Source organism: Rhipicephalus microplus, chromosome 4 (assembly GCF_043290135.1).
Source record: "Rhipicephalus microplus isolate Deutch F79 chromosome 4, USDA_Rmic, whole genome shotgun sequence".
Classification (NCBI taxonomy): domain Eukaryota; kingdom Metazoa; phylum Arthropoda; class Arachnida; order Ixodida; family Ixodidae; genus Rhipicephalus; species Rhipicephalus microplus.
This window is the reverse complement of record NC_134703.1, coordinates 198,973,021-198,999,713: the sequence shown is the minus strand read 5'-3', so window position 1 is coordinate 198,999,713 and position 26,693 is coordinate 198,973,021. Positions and strand designations below refer to the sequence as shown.

Below are 26,693 nucleotides of genomic sequence, written 5' to 3'. Positions count from 1 at the left end.
ATCCAAACTTACGTGTCAAGATGCCCTGTCTGTCAACAACACCGTAAACCACACGCCGAGCCCATGATACTCTCCCCACTTCCCAAACACCCATGGGAAGCAATATGAATCGATCTCTTCTGTGTGGATGGAGTTGACTACCTCGTGGTTATGGACTACTACTCACGTTTATTTGAAATCAAGAAGTTGAAGCGTACCACCACAGAGAACATAACTCAAGCACTGAGTCAGATCTTCGCGCGCTTTGGGGCACCGGCTATCGTACGATCAGACAATGGCCCTCAGTTTTCTTCGGCACAGTTGAAAGCGTTTGTCAAGCAATGGGGATCAAGTCACGTAACCAGCAGCCCCTACTTCCCTCAGAGCAACGGCGCGGCAGAAAGAACAGTTCAGACTGCTAAACAGCTGATCAAGAAATCGCCAAACATCCACAAGGCTCTGCTCGCGCATAGAGACACGCCAGGGAAATAAGGATTCACACCAGCGGAACTCCTCATGGGAAGGCGCCTAAGAACTGATGTGCCCGTTCCACCACACATGCTGAAGCCACGGTGGAGCACCGTAGAATTTACAAAACGAAACGAAGCCTACAGGATCAAGCAGGGGCAACAGTATAACTGGAGACATAGGACCTTAGCAAGAGATCCCATTCAACCGCAGACAGCCGTCCGCATTCTGTCCGGTGCTCCAATAACAGGGACCGTCATTGGGCCAGCTCACACGCCTCGTTCATATGTGGTGAGCACACCTGGAGGTCTCACAAGACGCACCAGCAAACATCTCCAGCCGCTACAACCTGTGGCGACAACAAGAAGTGGACGAACCGTGAGAGCTCCGAGTCGGCTTGACCTGTGACGAGCAGGAGGACCACTTCAAAGAAGAGGAGGTGTCGTGGACGCAGCCACAAGGAGATGGCGCTATGCATACCGCATCACGTGAAGCGCACGACGATTCGGTGCAGCAGATTGCTGGCGCGAGTGTGTGCGACCGTGTCTGTCGAGGTAACATGTAGCCGCGCTAGCACGCATGGTTTAATCCAATCCTTTGACCATTAAACAGTTGTCATTATCCGTCGGCTCGTTTGCGTTCTCAGTTCCCGACCATGACAGTACATACATACAGGTTTCTATTGCAAAAAGAGTTATCGTTGTACCTGCCCTAGCTGCAGAGATATTGAAGCCTCATAATTGAACAGTTGCAAATTTGCTTTTTTGAAAAAAATAGAAAAAACTTATAACACACAGTTTCTTCTGAAAACGACAATCAAGGTGTGCATGTTTTGTAATGCTCATAAAGGCAATCATAAACTGGTACCAGAGTTTCAAACATAAAGTGTTGGCAAATTATAAAGAAGCCTCGAAGTAGGTTCCCCATTTTTAGCAGGTTCAGCATTTTGGTAGAACCAACAATCTTGACAGTCAGAATGACATTACAAAAAAATTATCACTTCCTGGTGTGTGAAAGTTTGCATGCAGAGAGAGAAAAAAATACTTGCAGAAACCAAATATGTCAATTTTGAAAAATGAATTTTTTCGACACTTTTCGGTCCGAAAGACCAGTTCACCCCTTTAAATTACCGTAATTACTCGAAGCTAACGTGCACCTTTTTTCCAGTTAAGCGAGTTCATAAATCGCAAACGCGTTAGAATTGAGTACGACCAAAAATTACGGTCAATCTATTGCCATCGGCAAATCCAAAATGGCCGCCCCCTACGTGCGTCGGCATGGCGCGTTGGCCATTTCTGCCTATGTGTTTCCCATGTGTGGCACTTCGTACGTGTGCTGAGGAGTTCGTCATCTAGTAGTGCATTAGCATTGACGGCGTGGAAGGGCCGACTCCAAAAACTCGAGTGCACCACGATGCCGCTTTTAAAAGAAAAGTCATCGCGTGTGCAGAAACGGACGGAAATCGGGCCGCATCGCGGTCGTTCGGAGTTCCCGAAACGTGCGTGCGGGACCCGCGGAAACAAAAGCAGAAGATTGTCGACAGCAAAGCTTCAAGCAAAGGCTTCAGTGGACCACAGCAGGGTCGGTTTCCGCAAATTAAAGAGCTGCTCGGCGAGTATGTGCTTGAGCAGCGAGTGGCACAGCGGCCCGTGACGACAGAACTGCTCCAAGTGCGGGCTATGCAGTTAGCTTTAGAAAAAGGTCTAATGCGGAGCCAGTTTAAAGCGAGCAGGTGCTGGCTAACTAACTTTATGAAGAGGAAAGGCTTTTCCCTCCGAAGGGGAACATGCATATGCGAAAAGTTTTGCGGAAGAGTACGATGAAAAGCTTCACAGTTTTTAGAGGTTCGTCCTAAACTTGCGGAGCAACAACGGCTACCTGCTTGGGCAAATCGGGAATGCCGATCAGACGCCTCTTTACTTCGACATGCCTGGCACCACAACCGTCGAGAAGAAGGGGGCGAAGCAAGTTCGCGTGCTGACATCGGTCCACGGTAAAACTACAGTGACGGCAATGCTCTGTTACACGTCAGATGGGCACAAGCTTCGCCCGTACCTCATATTTAAATGGAGGACGCTCCCGAAAGGAGTCGTTTTTTTGACTGGTGTGATCGTGCGGGCCAGCGAGAAAAATGGGTGTGCGTTGCAATCGATGTCTTACGTTTTTTTTTTTTTTTTTTTTTTTGCGGTGGAAATCGGGTGCACGTTACAATCGAGGGCGCGGTAGAATCGAGTAAATACGGTAAGACTGCCAGCTATGAAGATGTTTTTTTTTTTTTTTCGCTTCATATGACATTTTACAGTCGTACCGATTTTCTATTTTTGTTTATAAAAGTTCACTCCAGTTGCTGCACACTGCCACAAAGTCATGCAAGATATCATGAAAAATAAAACAAATTTAACAGAACCAAAACATTTATAGTAACACCACTGTACGGAATTCCGTAAAAACATAAAGAAAAAGTATGGCTTCCAATATTTACTGGGAATATGAGACTTCGGTGCACATGTATTCTTAGATGAAATTAAAGAAGTCCTGCATAATGTATCATCATGCCTATTAAACTTGTGCACAAATTGAATTCTTCTTCAAAGGGAAGAGAATATAAAACAGGTCTGTGTGTCAAAGCCGTGAACTCTAAAAGTGTGTGCACAAGCCTCATCACCATCATGACAATTTGTTAAACGAGACTTCTGGGAAGGTTTTGTGGTTCTTTTCTTGATATTTCTTACAATTTCTTTGACACTTGACCCATTTCATGCATTCGAAGTCTTCAATAAGTCATTTTACTGTCTGGTAAAGTTTTTTTTTCTGTTTTTTTATTGGACTTTTAAAGAATTGCGATCACCTGGCCTTCTGTACCACATGCCACGGTTTTCTTTTTATGTGGCACTAAATCGTTTTACCACAAAATTTTGTCGTAGCGAAATATTTTCACCTTGAAACTTTGAGTAGTGAGTGAAAGATGTAGGAAAAGTTTGATGCTTTTAAAAGTTGATGTTCGTAGTGAGGAGGTTTGTTGCACCTACTCCTTGCTTGTAACTTGTCATGTGGCAGTGATTCGAAAACTGAAGTCGAGCCTTGGTGTAGGGAGGGCACCTAGTGATTGCTGAATAGCGCTTCACTGAGTATGCTGTACGATGCATGTGTGACCCCTCTGAGGGAGCCACGCACTCATGATTAGAGGCAGGATTTTTAGGCACTAAAAAAATATCTTTTAGGTGCAAAAGACAAGCAGATAAAACACCGTTTTAGGCCCTCAAAATCAAAATCATAGGCACAATAAGCTTCTACAAAAATTGAAATATCCCAATACAAGGACTTCGGTGACTTGTATCTACAGCAAGAAGCAAAAAAATGATATTGTTTAAGACTGCAGAAAGGTACCTATGATTGAAAATAGGCATGCATTTTCCGCACCATTCACGGTATGTGGTCTTTCGTTTTATTGTCTAGCATTGTGTGTCAAATGTCCACCATTCAATTAACACTCTCATGGGTCTCTTTCGTTTTGTTGTGGCTGGGAAGGGCAGCGCAGGAGCAAATACCTAGACCACTGATACCCCAGAAGAGAGGGATGCTAGGTCTAATCGCGTAGGACCAATTTCTCCCCTATCGGTGAACACCCTAAAGGGTCCTTCACTAGGTACGGGCATTTCGAGCTGACAAGCGTAATTGTGCACTGGGCACTCCGGATCATTCCTGTAAAGATTTGCAAAGTTACATGTCTTGGAAAAACACTCCATTTCCAATGAATGCCTTGCCCTTCTTGCGGGCGTGCTCCCCAATATCTAAAGAGTGATGTAATGCAAGAAACGCCGCTCCTTTGCGTTCAAATTTGTGGGCTGACGTCGCATACCATATGCTTTTCATCAGAGGTTCGTTAAATGCTAGCTATATCTAGAAAAACTGACGACAAATGTCTTGTCTCCTGATTATATTGTGCACTTTAAATGGTACCTCATTAAGAGCATTGCACGTGACATTACTCTACTTGGCATGTGTAATTTGTGTGTTGTGTTGTGTAGCATGAATGAGGAGTACTTTGGTTTGGGCTGGCTGCTTCATATTATTTTGAAAGGGAAGCGCCAAGACAAAGGGAAAAGAAAGGGTGCTCTTTGTGTCTATGTTTTTTTTCCCCTGTTTCTTTGCACTGCTTTTGCAAAATCGGTATAATGAATGAAAGCTGAGAAAAATAATAAAACATGCAAACAGAATCTCAGCTTGTTATTATATTTATTTTTATTTTGAATAGCCTCGAAGTGCTATTCACTAATCGGCCCTCATTTTGCGTCCGCCTTAGTGGATAAACGCTTGGGTGCTCCGCTACTGACTCGAATGCTGCGGATTTGATTGTGGTCGCTGTGGTCACATCTAGATGGAGGCGAAAAAGTAGATTCCCGTGTACTGTGCGATGTCAGAGCACGTTAAAGAACACCAGATGATCGAAATTTGCGGAGACCTTCACTACGGCATCATCATGTTCATATCGTGGTGCTTCTACGCAAAACCTGACATACCACCACTACTGCTACTACTAATATATACCACTACTACTACTATTACTACTACTAGTACTAACACTACGACTACAACAACTACTACCACCCCATTTCGCTTGCATTCGTCTTCTCATCATTCTTGCATCGGGCCTTCGCCAACCCTGACAACGCTTAGCTTGTGTTTGGTGCATCGTCTCTGACCGCATTTTTAGCGGAGCGACGTGGTGTATCGTGGTCACAATACATGATCCTTGCCAACCTCTCCACACGCACTGACTGATCCATACCACAGAAACTGGTAATACCGTATAAACCGGAATATAAGTCGGGATATTTTCAATAAAACAACGAGCTAAATTCGCCCCTCAGGTTACATAGCGGTGTCTAGCCAACAGTGCACCGCTGTCTGGCAACATGTGGCTTGCATGTGCGCGAGAAGCTGGACACGGCCATATTCGCATTCAAATTCAATAGCAGGTTGTTTTTTTTCTCTCTTGTCTGTTTTTTTGTGTTTGTGATTTGCCTCCGTTACGTTATAAGTTCTCGCTCCGCTTGACATTGTGTTTCATATTTAGTGCTCTTTTTTTTTCGTTCTCTGAACATGAGTAGCGGTACGAGAAGGCAGTACTCAGCTGCGTTTAGAGGTTGTTGAGTTCGCAGAAGCGAATGGAAATATGGCTTCTCAGCGCCGTTTCGGTGTATCAGAAAAAAGCATATGCTATTGGAGGGTGCAAAAAGGGAAGCTGCAGATGTGCAATCCTTGGAAAATGTTATTTTGTGGCGAAGTGCGGTTCATCCGCAGCTGGAGGATACGCTAGGGAACTTTGTGCGGGAAGTTCATGCGTGCTCGCTGCCAGCGACCGTAGATACCATTCGCAAGAAAGCTGTGGAATTCGCTCGAGAAGCTGGGATCATAAGAGAAAAGTTTTGTGCACCGTACCGTTAGGTACGTCGATTCATGAGACGTAAAGGATTTTCTTTCCGGTGGCGCACATCCATCTGTCAGAAGTTTCCAGACGAGTTCGAGGACACAAGCTTATAAACTTTCAGGGCTTCGTGAACCGGCTTCGGAAGCAGAACAACTACATGATGGGGCAGATTGACAATGCCATTGAGACCCCCGTGTGGTTTGACATGCCTTCATCGACCATGATCATGCAGCGTGGCGCCAAGGATATGAAGCTGTTGTCCACTGGCAATGAGCACTCACGCTCCACCGTCTTGCTGGCATGCATGGCAGATGGTAGAAAGCTTCTGCCCTTCACCATTTTCAAACGTAAGACAATGCCGAAGCAAGTGTTCCCGCCGGTGTTGTCGTTCGCGTAAAAAAAAATGGATACATGGACGAGGCCATAATGCTCGAATGCATACGAGTAGTCTGGAACCGTCAGCCAGGTGCACTGCTGGGTCTTTGCAGCATGCTGGTGTTAGATGCCTCTTGTAGTCACTTAACCGACGCTGTGAAGTGCGCACTGGGCGATGGAAAAACGGACCTCGCCGTGATATCAGGTGGTATGACATCTACCCTCCAACCGATCAACGTTGTGCTAAACAAGCCGTTCAAGGATCGAGTGCGGCTGGAGTACCAAAAGTGGATGTCCAGTGACAACCCACGGACACCAATGGGTCGCCTACAGAGGCCTCCGCTTGCGACTGTTTGTGGCTGGGTGCTTTCCGCCTGGCGTTCCTTGCCAGATTCCATGGTGTAAAATGCTTTTAAGAAATGTTCCATCAGCAACTCGCTGTATAGCACTGAAGACGACGCACTGTGGGAGGCGGCCAGCGACGAACTCTCGTCTTCAGAAGACAGTGGTGCTTCGTCTGAAGAATAGGAAGAGTTGCGATGGTGGTTGAGGGTAGCTCCGACGATCGAGGTGCGGTGCGCCCAATTCGCAAATTAATGTTGTGCGGCAATTTTGGGTTGTTTTCCTTTTTTTCTATTTCGGTAACCTGAACTTGGGGGGGTGACCTATATTTCCACTTGACCCATAGTCCGGTTTATACGGTACACAACAGAGAACGCTGAAACGACACAACATCGATGTCGTACGTGCACAAGTAGACTGGGGCATGTCATGCACGCGTGACCTTGCTTACGCATGTTTTTCTTGGTGCGTATGCGTCATGTGATTCTCCAGGCCCGATACAGAAGAGAATAGGGAAGGAGTGAGGCTCGCGAAGGCTACATGGGATGAGAGGCAAGGTATTTAAGCTTGATTCTTCGCATCATGTTTTGGGGGCTCGTAGCGAACCAGTTTGAAAAATCACCGCGGTAGAACACTTTTCATTGGACATGCAAGAACTTCTAGGGTCTAACTACAACTAATTATGTCACCCAGAGAGGGACGCTTGAAAAGTAAATTACAAACTAAACGAAAGCCACATGCACATTGCACTTTTTACCCAAAGGCCCTGATGCAGATGGGTTACAATGTCGAAGAAAACACGCTTTCACTGGCACAACACACTTTGTTCTTTTTATAAGCTATTTCATTCTGTCATGAAACTAACAAAAATGAATAATAAAAAAATCACACTGATCCGACATTCTGAATTCTTAATTACCATTGTGCAAAGAGGACTGTTTAGGTACATTCATTTTCAAATATGAGTTTTAGCATGAAAAGCTTGACATAGGAGCTTTAACCGAAGTTTAATTCGACACGATGATCGTAATTTTCATCCTACTTCATTTCTCACATTGTTACAACTGTCATTTTTAAGTAATGGTTTAGAACAAACCTTGAAGCCCTGTTCTGTATTTTTTCATGTTTTTGTCACTTAGACATATGACAAGGGATCTCATATGGAACAAGCGTATTCAAGCATACGAGGAATGTATGCTAAATACACCGCTGATTGTAAACATGCTGGCACCTGTCTCACGCTTTGCTGTATAAAGCATAACGATTCAGTGACCTTCGCCCCACTGAATCAACAAGAGCATTCAATGAGCGGCCCCCCATGGTTTTTCATTCGTTCTCCAGCTACCCATGGCTGCCCAGAAAAACCTGCTGTTCCTTTCCCACCGCAACACCCAGGTCTTCAGGGCAGTTCTTCAGTTCTTTGAGGGAACTGGACAGCTGTCTTTAGGAGGCGGTCGCCACGTCCTCGGCCATAGACGTCACTTTTATTTTCTTATCCCATCTTTAATTCTCTCTCCTCCTTCCCCTGCAGACGCTGAGACATGCTTCTACTTAGGGCTGCAGAAATAGCATCTTTTGCACTCCTCATGCTCCTCCGCCAAATGCTATCGGCATGTCACCGTTGTCTTCGCTGAACATTATGGTGTTTAGAAATATCAATGTTGCCTTTCTTACATGAATGATTTCACACCACACTTGAAAACAAAATTTGGGCTTAAATAGCGCTCATATAGGCAATCATTCGGAAAATAGGCATTTATAGGCACTTATAAGCATTTAGGCATGAACACCCAAAATAGGCATTTATAGGCACTGTAAAAACACCACAAAAGCCCTTCTCAACCTCTAATTCATCCTCATATATGAAAATGGCACTATAGGAACGCAAGGAACAAAATAAACATTTGCCTATATTTCCGTCTCTACTCATGATCTCCAAGATGTGAAGCGGTGCACCACTGAAACCATGGCCACCTTATTTTGATGCTGCCAGTTGTGGAAGTCGCAATACTCACTGCACTCGGGATCACACGGGTTCAGGCTTAATGAGCCACGGGGCTGCGTATACGGTTGCCTGCTCTTATGTGGCACATTCTCTGCATCCGCTCAACTAGTAAAGTGTATAGCATCGTTGCAGCAAAAGAGACAGTGTTCGATCTAACAGTACTGCAGACTGGACGAGTTGGTGCACGATAAAATTGTATTGCTTCAGCGTAGCTAAGTGTGAGGGTGAAAAAAGATGCAACAGTGTAGGAGGGAAAATACAAAAAAGACTATACGGGCTAAACTACCACTTTTGTTTATTGCAGGACCCTACAGCGCATCATATAGCTCAACGTGCTATACACATGACGCCGTACATATGACGAAAATCTCAAACGTGTGGCGCAGCACACATGACCAAGAAATGTAACTTAAAGCAGATAGCAAATTAACAATTCTAGATCAGCACTTCACAACACACGCCCAAGAAAATCGAGAAAGAAGAGGACGTTCTGTTGGTGGCAAGAGCTCGCTGCTGCGCGTTCACTGCGGTATACCGTTGAGTCGACCGTTACGTCGGCTTCGAATAAACCCCTCGTAGACGTAACAATACTAAGCCACTTGTCCACATTCGCGTTGTCCTCTCCAGTAAAGGTACTGGGATCACGGGGTTGCATTAGGGCAATGTACCGGGTTGCTGTCATTACCGAGGTAGGTGGCGAAGCCGTATCCTCACCCGGAGCCATGGTAGCAGACTTAAGGAGGCCTCCACTGCGTAGCTCCGTTGTCAAAAGAGAGAAAATAACAGTAGTCAGTCCGCAGCCACAACGCAGCTCAACGACAACGCCCACTTCTTCACTATCAGTCTGAGGCACCTTTCTTGGCTATATCCCACTATGCCCTCTTTCAGTCAGCCGAAATCACGTAACAATATCTTCTAAAACGAGTTCCAAGTGCTTCCGAACCAGTAAAGTCATTTTTCTTGGAAGAGACGACATCATAAGATGTAATAATCAAGATATTTTTGGAAGAGTTGGTGGGGGAGGCCCAAGGCACCCTCCTATGTAATTCACGCTATACGCCATGTTGAAATGTCTATGAACGACACTGCTTTGAAATACGTGTGAGTAGACCTGAGTATGAACATGAATTCAGGTAAGGCTGATGGTAATGCTAAATATGACGATATAGGACCGTAAGTCAGCAGAATAAAGGGAAAGTCGCTTTGGACTCGCTTGGTCTCAGGTTCGCCAAAATTTTGCTGAGCCGAGCTCACTGGGATTCACACTCACGAAAATTTTCTGCAACAGCACTTGCTCGGTTTCGCGAAAATATTACTCACTCGGGCCCACTCAGACTCAGGCTGACAGCTTGATCCAAGTCCGAGTGATTCCGAGTGAGTTGACTCCAAGTGAGTTCGCTGATCTGTGGTCCTATGTAAACCGCATCGCACGACAGAGAGAACATGTAGAAAAAATGTAGGGAACATTCAACAAACCTAGCCCCATGCTTGTTTCCACAAGTGGATTGCAATTCCTTCATAGGATTTGTTAGCTTGCATAGTCGATTTACTTTTTGTTGGGCAGAGAAAAATATACGGAGATTTTTTCTCATGGCTATCTTTTTCAAGTTGTGTGAAATTTGATTCAAATATGGTTTGACAGTCGTTTTTCCAGCAGGGCTTACCATTGTTCTGCTGCCATTCCCGCCTGCGTGAACCATGCTTCAAGCACTCAGCTACTTACACCTGCGTTAACACTGCATAGCCTGCCAAGAAAAATCGCTTGCTTTTGCCTGTGAAACTAGAACCCATAATGTGTTAACATGACTTCATCAGCTCATTCCTAAAGCACAGCCTGGCAATCCCTCGTTTTATCAGCTTTGAATTCGCTGAATTGTATCGCTTGAGGGGCTCTTCCGACCGCGGTTCATAGCACCAGCAAGTATATTCTAATGAACAAGAGAGACAAAGGTCAAGAAAGTGGACTGTGCCTTCTTGTGGTATTTCAAACGTGACGTCAAGTGGTACTAGAACACTCCTTAATGATTAATGACGCACACTGACAGACATGCTTTCTATGTACGTATCTAGGGGCCACACTGATTGGGATGTAGCTCTGCCATTTATCACCTTTGCCTTACAGGTCATTGCATCATGAAACAGCCGGATACCCATCGTTTTATCTACACTTCGGTCATTAACCTTTACTTTCCTTCGACATCCTGCTTTCCTCTGACCAATGATCCTCCACTTCGTACGCTCAATATGCCGTCACCCATGCTCTCAGGGCACGCACAGTAACCTGCGCTCGGTTGTTGTCCTCACAGATAGCACAGAAGTCTCTTTACGATCGTCGACATGAGAATGCCGTTTTTCCTGTTTTTTCTGCATGCTTTTTTGTTCTACTGTGGCTTCCATCTCGACGTGTTGGCCTCTGTGAGAAATTATTATCGCGCCACGTTGGGCCCTACGAAATCATTCATCAGGTCACTCCTGTCATGAGATTTCCGCGACCACAAATTCATGGACTGCTACACAAAGAAGTGGTCCACGTTTCTTGTCTTAAGCCCTACAATGGTGACTCGCCGATTCAAGAGGCACTGAGGCGGTGCCTTACCGGCCGGGGTAACGACACGTGTATGGAACTGGAACTTTGGCACAAGCACGAAAATGTCACCCAAAAGAAGGAAGACGACAACGTTGTTGTGGGCTGAACTCTTGAGCTGCCTAGTTGGGCTGCAATACTGTGTTCTCTGTGCAGCGTTAGCTAGGCCCACTGTCAATGAATAAATATTCTGCATAATAATATTTTTAATGGTAATTATTCCGTTCTCTTGAAACAGCGGTTTTGTGGGATGTAAATAAGGAGCATTATTGATGCAATGAACATATTTATTTTTCAGTTGCTATAACCCATTAAATATTCTGTTTTGGGGTTGTAGTTCATACTAAAGTGCAGTAGCTTATATGCTTTTATATAAGTAATCCTGTTTCAGGTGATTATCTCATATCTTGGGTCTACAAGTGATACTCTTTTTAGGAGGAGTCATTTTAACTAAATAACTTTCAAATGCCTCTGTGACAGGGCTGTAACATAGTACATGGTCTTCCATAAAAGAAAGTATGTGGAGTACTTATAGTTACGAAGTTCATTATGTTAAGTCATTCAAGTGTGATATAGTATCTGAGATCAACCATGGGTGTTTATCGCCCCTATTATAGCAGCTATTGCAGTTTTGTGTACTGTGCACACAAAGCAATTTCACTCCTGCTATGAAAGCCTCATAAGTGTTTGTTTTCTTCTGGTAACTTCTGTTCTCGCACTTCAGTTCCAGATGTTATCAGGCCATTTGAGACGCAGTTGTCATCATTCAAGCTTTTAGATATGCTTCAGGACAAGGACACAAAGGTGTTAATCATGGATGCCAGGCCGAGACGAGACTTCCTCGACTCTCATCTGAAAAGCAGCGACTGCATTAACATTCCTGAGGAGGTACTCAAACCAGGGTATGACACTGCCGTTTCTGCACATAGAGGCACACACTGTCTTGTGCTGTTGTTCCTTCTACGGATCACCGTATTCACTCAAAACTAAATGTGCTCCTTTTTCCCAATAAATAAAGTCAGAAAGTTGGCACATGTTGCGGCATTGACAATAGTCTTCAGCCAGAGAGGTCAGATGCAGAGCCTTTGCTGTCACAAAATAGTGACGGGGCAGGTAGGCTTTGTTGTGGATTTTCAGGTTCATTTTATGCTCAGTTGTAACTTTTCATATCATCTCTGTTCCCAATTAACCACTCATAGTGATGCAACAGATTTGTTATGTGTGCTCAAGTCGATGGCAAGTTATTGTTCATGCAGCAGATAAAGGCAAGATAGCTGAATTGCATCTTTTTTGTATTTTTGAGACCCATGTCTGTGAGGGGTACAAAGGAAGGAGACACACATTCAGCTGTATGTGTGTCGACCAAAAAAAGCTTCCAGGGGCTGAAAAAAGGAAAAAAAAAAATTTGGATCTCACTCTTAAGCTACTTTGTGGGGATTGAGCTTTTCTTGGGGACAACCCTTGAAGTGTCACTTGATAGAGGTCTTTTTGGCAGTGATCCTAAATTCAGAAAAACTGTATCACAGAAGGAAAGAAATGGCCAGAAAATAAGTTCTTTACTCTTCAAAGGGAAGTCGTGTCTGTCTTTTTCTTTTGCTCATTGTCCACCCAAGAGCATTAATAGTTGGGCAAAGTTATGTGTACACTCATTATTTTCCTATTTCAAGCTCTCATAAACTGAGTGTAAATACAGTATTTCATTTAGCTTTCGCTCTTATCACTTGCTGAAAGATATGCGTGTTGTACAGGAAGTTGCTTGAACATTTTCTTCAATTCTATAGTGAATGAGTATTGTTGATTAAGCATCTGCATGTGGCTCTATAGCTTTGTCAGCACTTCCTTGGATGTATGGAAGGCACCAGTGGGTAATATGAAATATACATCGATACAAATATTATTAGCACAGACTTGACAAGCGAGTTCGAATCAGATGAACGATGACTGTGCGCAGTGCTACTGTCATTGTTTATGTTGCTCATCTTCTTCCTAAAAAAAGGGATGCTTTTAAATTCTATAATCTTCACCTTAGCCCTTTATGGGGCATAATGTTATGAACAATGCGCCCGAATTGTTGAGGGTGGCATTCTCGTTTGTATCAGCTTCCTATATTATATGCAAAATTTGAAAAAAAAAAAAAAGAATTGGACGTAAGTGTACCATTGTCCCCTGAAAGACAGGCACTTTAAAAAAATTTACTTTTATTATTTTATATTTTTTAATATGAACTTGCTGCTGCCTTACAATCAACAAAGGAAATAGCCTACAAACACCAACTACTCATCATAAACAAGTTAATTGGAGGTTCTTTGTACATCCACTCGCTATAACGGCACTTGAGCAGCAGATGCTGGGGATGCCTGCAACAGTCTGTACATGGAGGAAGCTAAACTACTTCTTTCACAGGAACAGACTTCTCTGCATGAAGCAGAATGAAAATTGCATACTGCATTTAGTTGTACGCAATATTTAGACTGTCTACACTATCGAAAATATATCATCGAATGGTTGTCAGTTTTGTATTGCACAATTTTTTGAGGAAACTGTGTTGGTAGGAACAAAGAAAAGCGCTATAATAGCACATTTTGGAACTGATGAGTATGAAACAGAATTTTCAAGCTTGCCTCTTATGCTCAAATGTGATGAAAGAAAGATGCAGTGCTTGCAAGCAGATTGGTTCGTTCTGAACATGTTTGTGTTCAAATCAAAACCGCTTTCTAGAACAATTGGAGATAGGTTTGCAAAAGGCTTACCCTATGAAGCGATCGGTGAAAGGTGCGACGTTCTCCACTGTCGTTGTGGATGCAGACATTACGGCTGGGCTAATCGATTCTCCGACACGGTGCAGAGAAGGCACATGAGGTGGGTCATCATATTAACCCATGATACAGCACAGTCACGGGCTTGCAAGCTGACAGGGAAATTTCGCAAGACCAATCAAGTATACACTTTCCAATGAGCGCTTCAGCTATCACACAAAGGGCAGCAGCTGAGTGCGCTTACGAGAAGCTGCCTGCTTAAGGAGTGCGTCTACCTCCCATCCTCCCATGCTGGCCGGTGTGAATCTGCCCAGCTGGCGAGCACCAGACGAAAGCAAGCTACCAGGATAGGGGCTGTCACGGGTGGCCAATGAGGATTGGTGAAGTTCTGTGACGTGTGCTAGCGTGATGCGAGGGGTAGGCATTTTCCGGGCCTGTTTGGATACACATTTTCGTGCAATGAGAACTGATGTACAGCTCACACCAGACAAAAAGGTCTGGCAGCAAAACCACGGAGGCCATGTTGCCAGCGCTCGAGCCGCACGCGGCCAGCACTCACACTAACTGGGGAACGAGGTGCCAAAGGGGAAAGCGCACTCGATTTTCACAAACATAAATGCAGTTGCACTAAATGTTTGAAAGTAATTGATTCATTGATCTTGATTTAAAAAATTTGAACACGTTGAAGAAAAAAGTGGGACATAGGAGTCCCACAAACCCGTGATTGATTAAAAGGGTATCAACTTGGGCTTGTGTTGGCAAGGCTTCATCTCAGAAAATGGTGTGGGCAAACAATACAAGAAAGACTTGCAGTTTCTGAAAAGCTTTTATAAATGTACTGTTAGGTGAATACTGGGCCCAGAAAAAATAAGTAGGTTCACTCTAGTGGTGCCAAGTCTGCAGGTCTGGGCAGTCTTCTTTGTTTCCCTTCGATTTTATCTTTCCTACTTTCAGTCTTTTTTTGTTTCTTCTCTTCCCCAGTTTTTCCTGCCTTTCTTTTCTCTCTTGCTATTTATTTCTAGCTTTTTTCATTTCTCTCTGTCTCTTGCTTCCTTTTTTTTCTGTTTTTATGCATGATTTTGCCCGCATGCCAAGCGATGGCAGCATAAGACAGCCCGGGCCCCTGAAGTCTCTTCATTTATGAATGCATCGTCAAAGCACTCAAAGGACCAGAGGACTTCTTCTTGGAGTGAACGTGCACTCAACATCTTACAGATCGTTATGATATACATGGCTTTGTCTGCGTTACGCTAAGCGATGGCAGCATAAGACAGCCGGGGCCCTTAGAGTGCTCCGTGCTTATGAGTGCACCACCAAGCATAAAGACAGCCTCGCCCCACGTGACGGTTACGTCATGTATTACTGTCAATAGATAAAACACTAAAGAGCAAAAGGGATCTTGTAGTAGCAGAGCAGTTACTCAAGAATTGTCGTGACAAGCTGGCAGTGTTTATCAGAGACTTGCTCAGATGTAGACTCAGGAATATTTTCATCAATCGTACTCACATGTACTCATACTCAAGAAAACATTCCACAAGCAGGCTCGCTCTGACTCGGATTCGCCGTAATATAACTCAGCTGGACTCACTCAAATGTAAACTCATGAATGTCTTCATCAACCGGACTCACTCGGACTCATACTCATGAACATTTTCCGCGATCGAACTCACTCAGACTCGCCATAATATCACTCAGCTAGACTCACTCAGGTGTAAACTCATGAATGTTCTCATCAACCGGACTCACTTGGACTCATACTCACGAAAATTTTCCGTGATTGAACCCACTCGGACTCAGACTCGCAATAATATAACTCAGCCGGACTCATTCAGATGTAGACTCAGGAATATTTTCGTCAACCGAACTCACCTGAACTGAGCCTTGCCAAAATGTTTTTCAAGCTGACTCACCCGGACTCATACTCACCAAAGTATAACTTAGCCTGACTGACTCGGACTCAGGCTCACCAATGAATAACTAAGCCAGACTTACTCGAACTCAGACTTACTGAAGTATAACAGGTGGACTCACTCAGACTCATGCCTCAATGTGGATCGTAGCGAGTCTGAGTGAGTTGACTCATGAGTGAGTTTGCCGACCTGTGTCAAAGCGTTCATGGTTGCCTTCAAACCGAATGCTTTTCATTATCAGCAATAGTGTTGTTCAAGAGGCCTTTGTTTGTTGATAGCTTTGCTTTAATGTGCTAATTATTACTGTTCTGTAAGTTTAAATATTCGCTTGTGGTATTTACCTAAAAAATTATAGCATGTATGTTGTCACTACATAATTGCCATCTAGATAAAGCAAATAAATTGTAAAAGTAGCTTCTTAAAGACGTATTTGCATATACAGTAGAATCTTGATGATACAGATTCAAAGGAAGCACGCAAAATATTCATATTATCCCGAATTTGCATGAACCAAAAACAAATTAAAGCTGATATTGAAGATGAACAAGAACTTTATTGGCAACCACTTAGTGCTGAAAGAAAGTCCATGATGGTTTTTCGAACTTTCCAGCCTTCATCGTCTCAATAAGGTGCCACAGATTCCTCACTCATGCTGCTGGTGCGGCGTGCTCACATCAAAGGGAGCAAAGTGGCCAAACTCATTGGAAATTCTCTCACTGTGCCGCTTAAGGAACTGGGAAACCGTGCCTCATGATCCTCATGATAAAACTTAGTCCAGGATTATTCACACTAGAGAATTTATGCGAAAACACTAAAGCAGCTGAAAAATCACGTCCGCGCCCGTCGGAAACGTTCACATTCAATCTGCCCCTTGAACATGCCGCCAATCACCATTTGTGAATTCATCCCATTTTGCCCATATCCTGGGCATTAAAGTTTGCGCTGAGTTCTAGTTTTGCATGCAAAGCACTGAAAAAGAAAAAGAAACTAGTTTACACGTTTACAAAAGTTCTTTCGGAAGGTTTGCCAGAAGAAACGACACAAGTGGATACAGCAGCGTCGACAAATTAAGCCAGCAGTGCAAAAACGAGGCACCTTAAGGCATGTTGGCTCGCTGCTGCTGCACCTCCTTCTACTTTAAGCTTCTCAGTGATCGCAATCCAAACCAGGCTCTCGATGAAGGCGCCCTTGTGATGGCCATAAGCTTTGATGTGCTGTAGAGATAGTTCACAATAGCACTAACGCTATCCACCGCCGGCACCTTCGCTGCCGTGTTGAATTAGGGGCTGGTTGTTTACATCACGTGGTTTGAGAGCTAGAGCAGCGGGTGTAGTCAAAGCTGTGAAGCAAAAAAGCAATCTGCTATTGCGTTGCAGGAAAATTGGTCTCTGGTGAATTTTATTGCATAGGCCTCGCGACATGTTTTTCTGGCCATTAAAGCAAGGAAAATTCTGGCGAGTTTTGCCGCATTCACTTTCTTCGAGGCCAAGAGTGAACGGGCCTTCCTCCCACAGACAAGTCGTGTTGCGCCGCTGGCATGCAGCGGTCAATGGTACATTCGTATTATCCGTGGTGGCTGGGGAAACTGTTCGTATAAAATGGAATCAAGGCGTATTTTATATAATTTAATCTATCCAAAACAACCTTAAAATTTATGTCGTCGTGAAATTGGCAACAACCATAATTATATCATCGAGATTTTATTGTATTACTGATACGTTTTCATGCAGAGCCGCACTGCAATAAAGCAGGTCCGAGTATTATTCGGTGTTTCATTAGTTTTTTACACCATTTCGTACGCCTGGCATCCAGTGGGCGTACCAATCTTGTGCGTGTGAAAATATTACAAATAGTTCACTACAACTTTTTCCAATGAAGGTTCAGAATCATCACTGGAGTCACATTCTATCGTGTACTGACACAGATAGCATGTATCGAGCGTTTATTTTAGATTTTTGATCTATATATCAATAACATTTTCCCAAGACCATAATCGCAAAATCTAAGAAATCTCGAAGCTCTTAGATAACCGCTTACCTTCACAAGCAGATAAACTTGAAAAACCGCATGTACTGGGAATATGTGAAAACAAGAGATATCAACACGTTTAATGCTTTCAAGTTGTTTAGAAATAACCTCAATGCCAAGCTAAAAACCACGAAACATGAGTATTATCAAGCCTATTTTAACGATGTGGGGAACAATTCTACTTTGTTGATGAAACGACTGAACAACCTTATAAGACAGACTGATGTCACTAACATTGACAGCATGCTTGTGAACGACCGCATTGTGCACAAGGCAGATCTTTCAAATATTCTAAATGGTCATTTTATAGCTGTTGGAGAGCCAAGAAATCGTAACACAATAAGGGTTCCCACTATCCATAACACAGCGAACTTTACGAACAGCATGGTATTTTTTCCCACAACTGAAAATAAAGTTAAACATGTGTTTCTCAGCCTAAAAAATTCAAAGCCACGTGATGTAAATGATGTGCAAATTAGGCCAATTAAATTTGTTATAGACATACTGGCACCTATTTTAGCTGAAATTTATAACTTATGCATAGGACAGAGCTGCTTTCCAAAGGAAATATAAATTGCAAAGGTAGTTTCAATCTACAAAGGTGGAAACAAAAGCGACCTCGACAATTTTAGGCCTATTTTTATTTTACCCGTTTTTTTCAAAGGGCTTGGAAAAATCATGCATAAACAATTATGTAGTTTTTTAGACAAACACTCGCTCATTTCGACAGCACAATAGGGTTTTCTCAAAGGCAGATTAACTGAATTGGCTTTGCTGACGCAAAAGGAATTTATAAGTACTGTGCTTGATGCAAAGGAACAGGTTTTGGGTATATTTTTGGATCTCTCTAAAGCATTTGGCACCATTCATCATATCACACTTTTAGCTAAGCGTGAACAACACGGAATACGCGGTCACGCAAACAAGTTCTTGTCTTCGTATCTTCAAAATAGATCTCAGTACGTTAGCCACAACTATTCAAACTCAAAAATAAGAACTATTCTACATGAAGTACCATAAGGGAGCATTTTATGGCCACTTCTTTTTATTGTTTACATGATTGAGCTTTTTTGACCACTAAATATACTAAATGGATTGCTTATGTAGATGACACTGCGGTTTTCTTTAGGGGCACAAATTCGGACACTCTCACAAATTGTGCGAACACTATACTCCAGAACATAAAAAATTGGTGTGATAGAAACTATTTAAGAATTAATGCTAAAAAAAACACACATGATCTTGTGTCGCCCAAAGCATAAGGCCCTAATTTGACAAGATGGCTGTTTTTAAACAATGAAGAAATTAAAATTTCAAATGAGGTAAAAACACTTGGAGTCATATTTTCTGAAAATTTGCTTTGAAACAAACACGTCGACAGTCCTTGCACAAAGCTAAACGTAATAACGCGATTATTACACAGGCACCGTGATGTTTTGCCAACCATTGTGAAATGTACTGTGTATAACTCTCTATTTCTGTCTACAATAAATTACTGCCACCTAGTTTGGGGTAGAACATCAAAGCAAAATATTACTAAGCTAAAACGACGTTAAAAACAAGTCATTCAGGCTGTAGGAAATCTTGCTTCCAAAGAACACATGTTTAAATATATTTACGAATACAAAATCATGCCAGTTGAGTTGATTTACTAATTTCGTCTGGCTTGTGTATGCCGAAATGTTAGCGAAAAGGAAATGTCAGATATATGAATTTGTTTAACCTGCATCGTTACGAAATTCCATATAACACAAGACATGCAGATCTTTGGTTAGCACATTTTTGTCGCACAAACTATGGGCAGCAATCGGTGTCCTATCGTACTGCTGAACTTTTAAACACCTTAAATACACATGGAATAAACCTGGACATGTCTCCTCGCTCCTTATTCACTCATTTGATTTCGCTTGACCCCGCCATGTAATTCTAGCAGAACATCAATATGTGAGCATATACCAAATGCACATTTGCGTTTACACGTTTATTTAGATTCCGTTATGGCCATTATGTTTTCTTTTCCTTATTTGGTTGTGATTGTTCATTGCCACATATTTGTTTTTTCTAAATTATTTTGTGTATATCTTATTGATGTCGTGGTGTAGCGTTGTTATATTTATGGAAAAAAAATTCATTTTGTTTATGCACCCCTACACTATTGTATTTATACTTATGCAAATTGTCTTGGCTTAATGTTAGCATGCCATGTACCTTTATTCAGTGCTGCACACCGTCGAACTGTAACACAAGGGGGCCGGGCATAGTCAAGCTGCAGTAAGGCAGCTTTTTCCCGCAACCCTCTTTCTCCTCGCTGAGATGAAAATAAAGTTTGAAAGTTTGAAAAATGGACGGCGCAGCCCAACTAAACTTGCAAAACTTTGGCCGTTCAATGTGCTACAAAACTCACACAAAGCAGAATAAACTCTTTCTTTTCTTCAATAAAGCTGCCGAATGAATAAAAAAAAAATGAAGAATTTATACTCAGTGATGAGAAAATGTAGACATGAACTTCTACGGGTGACTTGAAAACAGTATCATTATTCTGTGCAAGCGTACCGCTGTTTGTTCACAGAAGTGGAGACGTTCAAGGGTTTTTATGAAATGCTGAAGTAATGGTAACATTTCGAGTCTATTTTAAGGTAATGCATTGGCTAGCCTCATTCAACTACATTGATATGTTCTGTTCACATATGGGGATGCTGGGATACAAAGGTTCAATCGTTTCTTGTGGCCATCGCTTTCAGAATCATAGCAGAGGAGTTGAGCAGAAGCATACCTGAGGAGAGCGTTGAAATATTCGAGAAGCGTGACGTTGTTGATTATGTTGTCCTCATGGACTGGAAAAGTGCGGTTGTCCCAGAGGACAACCAGGCTCCTTTGAAGGTTCTCAAAGATGCGATATACAAGGTAAGGTTGTCCAAATTGTTCTCATGTCCGAATTCACCGTATGTGCATAGCGTGCTGGTCAGTAATGTTCTGTACTAAACCGAAAAATTCCCATTTAGAGACATGAAAATTCCCTGTTTTGGGGATTTTTTTCTGCAAATATTGATGAAACTTTCAGCACATTTCACTGCACAACTGTACTCATTTTTGCCCCCATCCACGCACATACTTACGATAATTACACATGTCTCACGTACGGACAACTTTTGAAATTAGGACTAGCCTCTCTACTGCCGCACAACAAAAGTATGACTTGATTAATTCATATACTGTTAGTACACCGCACATTGTGGTCTGGAAGTCTAACTTGAATAGTGAACTAGAAATCGCTTCGCGTAAATATTAAAAGCAAATATCAAAGGCTATGCTTGCGTGGTGCATACGCCAGAACCAATGACAGCAGATTAAGGCGCACTGTGACTGCTAGTTATTGGTCGTCATAGGAGAATTTAACCATTCTTGGAATTCCCTGCTATATCACAAAGATTCCTTTTTTCCCTTTGGCTCAAAATGACAGGCGAAAATTTCCCGAAAAAGGAAAAAATTCTGTTCACTGAACATCACTGGTGCTGCTTACTTTGTCACATCTGCATGAAAGTAAATAAGTTACTTTGGCATAGTTGCATGGTAAGGTTTTTTACAATGAAGGCTGTGCTGGCAGTAGGGGTAAATTTGTGTGAAAAATAAAAATTAGTCAAGGCAACAAACAAGTTTCCTTAGCCTCCTTTGCTGTGCAGTCGTTATTTTTCGTGCTAACTTATTTCTTTTACAATACAAGATACTAGCGCAACAATTCATTCTGCTAAAGGGTGCAGTATTTTTTTATCCCTTCCGATTTTTTCTAGTTTGTCATCACAGTTTTGGAGTGAACTGATTTATAGCTTCTACATTTTGTTCCTAAAAACTGAGCATCTTCCCTGTATTTTCTCTGGGCTCTCACTGGGTGAGCATGGTCATAGCTAAATATAGAGCAAAGTCGATCTGCATTGCAATGCCACTGCAGCATCCATGTGTTGAAAAACGGGATGAGAGGAAATGGTGGATACGAACTTGAGATTGCAAGAGACCCCGAAACAGTTTTTATGGTTGTGTAAAATGGTACGGAGTGCTAAGTAATGTGCATGCTAAGAGTCATGAAGGGCCCAATTCAAGTGCTTGGTATAATTAGCGTAAGTTATTGCTATCAGTTAAGCGTGTGCGCTGCTGCAGATTCTTGTTATTGTAAATGTTTCTTTTATGTTGTTTCCTTTTAATTATTATGACATTTCTGACTCTTGCATATTACTGTAGTTTCTTGTGTATAAGCCATTCTGGATATAACCGACACCCCCAACTTTATCCGTACAAAAATAAAAGCAAACATTCATATAATCCGTACATATGACTCACACAGCCACTTTTTGAGCACATTTTGCAGGGTTTTTTTTTTTGTGCAGGTATTGTGCAAGAAAATGCAGTATATATTGCACTGCTTGTTATCTGTTTCATTGCATTGCCGGTTTCACTACATTCAGTGTGGCTATTTCTAGTTCTGCTAATGCATTGTCACTGTGCTTCTTATTTTTCTATTTATTCTAGTCGCAATTGCACTTTCAATGTATTTGCCTCTGTCTTGTATACCCTCACATGAGCACTGCTTCATTATGTGCTATATCTGTTCACTGCACTGCCTCACCTGAGAGTTCAACTCTTGAGTATGAGGCACTCTGAAGAAATAAATTAAATGCATATCAGTGGCACTGTTTCTTCTCTCTTTTTTTTTTTCACCGCCTGTTTTGGCATTCATCACTTTACCGCTGTGCAGTGGTCAACACAAAAAGTGCTCAAGTGTGAGCCTCTGATCCTGACGTGCGGCTCTCTTTTTTTTTCACCGCCTGTTTTGGCATTCATCACTTTACCGCTGTGCAGTGGTCAACACAAAAAGTGCTCAAGTGTGAGCCTCTGATCCTGACGTGCGGCTATGAGGACTGGCTAATGCGTTATCCCATGCACACGACCAATGCCCACACTAAGATCCCAGAGGCAGCGTCGGACCCTTTGGTCAGCAACTATTCAAACAGCACAGGTCAGTGGAGTAAACGCTGCTTTAACACTTTATTTTTTCTGGTGGCTCTTATGGACTTTGCACCGACTTAAGTACAGCGTGGGAATAAAATTGTTTTGCTCTAATTATTGCATTAATCAAGATTTCCTCATGTCTTAATCAAAACATTTGCATTTTGAGCTGCAATACTCAAAGCATACTATCTTCACCTAGGGGGAACTGGTGAGGCCACTAACAGTGGCCGTGCCAAGCAGGGGCGACTGTCTAGTCTGAGGAAAGGGAGGACAAGAAGTGGCAGCAGGCATAATTGAGGGGCTCTAAAAACTGCCTTTGTCCTCGTATTCCCCCTTTGTCATGTTTTCTGTTGATGTTGCCACGGCTACCACTGCCCAAACATCAGGGGTAGCCGAGTATTTAGATAATTTGTTTCTATGAAGGAGGTACGGAGTTCAAATTTCAGTGCCATGGGACAACTGTGATTTCCTTTTCTAATGAGTAAAAAAGTGACGCCTGTCTTCTGGTGTTGCGGAAACTCCATTTTCAAGGGGGTGTTCCTTCCAACTTCTTTTGCTCTCCCTTTCCAACGAAGTGGAGCCTCTCTTTCACTGCATAGTCCCGATACCCTAACTCTGCATGGAAGAGTCGAGGTGTCCTACTCGAGGACCATCCAGTGTTTTTCTCCACTTCTCTTCCCAAGAATTTCACCTCTTCAGCCTTCTTGCTTCCACAGTTAAACAAAGCCTCTCCACGGCATCAGGGCAAGATGCTGGACTGCATACATTGCGACATCTTAGCTCAGAAGGTTGTGAACCTGTGGCAGCGAAAAACATTTTTTCCAATTTTTCACGGTGCTCAAGCAGTCATCATCCTGGTGATCCTACGGCTGTGCGTCGACGGGGGCATGAGACGGGCAGTCAGCATCAGAGAGGTTCCTTCCGTACGTGTAAATGACGGTGACGTCGAATTCTCGAAGTCTAGAGCTCCACCGTGCGATGTGACCCGAAGGGTCTTTCAAGTTAGCTAGCCAACTCAAGGTGTGGTGGTCGCTCACAACTCTGAAGGGACAGCCATAAAGGTAGGTGCAAAACTTTGATAAGGTCCAGATGGTGGCAAGGCACTCCTTTTTTGTTGTTGAATAGTTGGCTTCCGCCTTTGATAGCGACCAGCTAGCAAAACTGATCACTTTTGCAGCCCGTCAGTCTTGTGCACTAGAACAGCGCTGAGTTCTACATTGCTTGCGTTAGCATGCACTTATGTTTCGGCATATTAGTCAAAATGCAGAGGTAAGAAAGGTATCTGCAGGCGTTCTTGAAGTGCCTCCTCCTGTGGTGTTCCCCCCCTGAACTTGACGTCGATTTTGGTAAGGTTAGTGAGTGGCTCGGCAAAGCAAGCGAAGTTTTTCATGAACCCCCTGTAGTAGGCGCACAGGCCAAGAGACCGATGCACGGCCTTCTTGTCGGTGGCAGAAATGTAGCGATGGTATGTGCCTTCTGCGGATTGGGGCGTTCTCCAGACTTGCTTATCACATGGCCTAAGAACAAGAGTTGCTCGTTCGTGAAGTGGCACTTTTCTGGCTTCAGGGTGAGTCTTGATTGTTTGAGGTGCAGCTTCAAGGCGCTGGAAGCATTCATCTAAGTTTGAGGAAAAAACAGCATCGTCCTCTAAGTATACAATGCATGTCTGCCACTTTAAGTCGGCCAGTGCAGTATGCATAATGCATAGAAAAGTCGCGGGGGCCGAGCAAAGACCAAAAGGCATGACATTGAACTTGAAGAGGCTCTCTGTTATTGTAAAGGCAGTCTTCTCTCAGTATCACCTGCTAACTTCAATTTGCCAATAGCCAGCCAGTCTTGAGGTCTATTGACGAAAAGTACTTTGCGTTGTGCAATCGATCGATAGTGTGGTCTCCATGGGAGAGGATGCATGTCCTTCTTCGTTATTTTGAAGCGTATGGTTCCATCCTTCTTTGCTAGCACCATGTGTGACGCTCTCAGACGTTAGATGAATGGATGATGTTGCATACCATTTTATCGACTTGTTTCCTTATGACCTCACGTTTTCAAGTCGAAGCCCTGACAAAGTGGTCTGGTACTCTCCTTTTTTTATGATGCAACATTTTCGTAATGGTGTCTGCTGAATTTTCAACGCCGACTAAAAGCAGTTTTCATATTGTTGGAGCTGGCTTTCAAGCTGTTCTTGCTGATGCTTTGGAAGTCTTGCGTTGACGTTGAAATTTCCTTGGGGACCTCAATATGTCAAAGGAGGTTCGGTAGATTCGGCGTGGCTGATAGCGTATTGTAACGCAGCGCATGACCATGCGGACGCTAGAGAAGAAGAGACAAACTGCAGTGCAGTCTATTCTTTTGTGTCCGTGTGGCCGTGTGCTTTGTTAAAATGTGTTCAAGTACTGTCACTAACTGGCCCAGCTTTCAGTCCTTCTATGGTGATAGCGTTGCTGGCTTCCAAAAATTCTTTGACGTAGGTGACCGTCGTGCCTTTACTCACGTGCTTGTACTCGTTGCTGAAGTTCGTGACATCACTGTTGCTTTTCCTTTTCGTAGCCTCTTGCGACGCAAATGTATCGGTCTATCAACGAGTGCTGGTCGCCTTCAATGAATCCTTGCAGGCATGTTGATTTCTGAGAGCTGACGAAAATGCTGATGCTGGAGCAAGGGAGAATGGTGATTTGGTGTTCCATCACATTTAAAGCCTCTTTTCCTGGCGGCGTGTGCGATGGTAGGGATTTTTCTGTTGATAGCGTTATTGACTTGGATCTCAGATCGATGACTGCACCATGAAGGCCTAAGAAGTTTATATCAAGGATCACATCTCTCGAGCACTTCTGTAGTACTACAAAGCTTGCGAAACACATCTCGTTGTTAACGCAGACTCTCACTGTGCAGATTCCCTCCTGCGTTACTAGGTGGCCTCCAGCTGTTCGGATTTCGGGGCCCTTCCAGGCGTGCTTGACTGTTTTTAACTTCGCCGTGAACGGTCCACTGATGACAGAATAGTCGGCTGTGGTGTCGACGAGAGCTATCTCGCTGTGACCATCAATAAGAACTTCAAAATCGGTAGTTCGTCGTCTCGCAATGTAGTTGGCTCGTGGCATCGGGTCATGACTTTGTCGATTCATTGCACTGCTTCATGTTGCATCGTCAGGTCTTGTCTGCGAGGTTTCGTCGTAAGGACTCTATCTGCTTCGCGTCCGGTTCTGCAGGCGTCATTGTGGTGTTGTCGGAGGATCTTCGGCATTTCGTCATACAGCAACCGCACCTTCATCAGCTGCTGTTTTTAGTTTTCCAGATACGGGCCAGGGTACTAGGCCGTGGTTGGGCCAGTGTAGGGCCGGCGGTGCGGCGAGATTCAGCAGCCGGGTGACAGTGAAGTGTACGACATCGTTGTTGTGACTGTGCTCCAGTGATGTAGTCGTTAATGTCGCGAGGTCATTCACTGGGCTGAAGACCCAACGTGTTAATGGTGAGACTGTGTAGCCCCATTTATTGGTATACATGGGTCGCATGGACGGATGAGAGGACCGAAAGCCTCCACATTTAAGATCTCAGGTCATGCAGTTGAAAGCTTTGCAGCGGCGAGATGTCTTCTTTGGATGTGCTACCTTACCTGTAGAGAACCGAAGATCATGTTTGCGAAGCGACAACAACATCGCGCCTGGCCCTGGCGGCAAGCTCCGGAGAACTTGAGAATAGGCACAGCAGAGGGCTCAGGCGATTCACTGTGTTTTGCCAAAGCGAGAGCACGTGTTACATGCGCAGAACGCTTTCTGCAGACGGTGCGAGGCACTTCAGCGCCGTGCTGACAGCTTGG

General features: G+C 43.5%; 1 protein-coding gene across 1 annotated transcript in view; it reads left to right on the top strand.

Moving 5' to 3' along the window:
- Positions 1 to 26,693, top strand: part of LOC119172991 (ubiquitin carboxyl-terminal hydrolase 8) — a 246,966-nt gene that overhangs the window by 49,585 nt on the left and 170,688 nt on the right. The window contains exons 6-8 of the mRNA XM_075893916.1: positions 11,909 to 12,086; positions 20,620 to 20,782; positions 22,730 to 22,886. Of these exons, the coding sequence (XP_075750031.1) occupies positions 11,909 to 12,086; positions 20,620 to 20,782; positions 22,730 to 22,886 (498 nt within the window). The remainder of the gene's footprint in view (positions 1 to 11,908; positions 12,087 to 20,619; positions 20,783 to 22,729; positions 22,887 to 26,693) is intronic.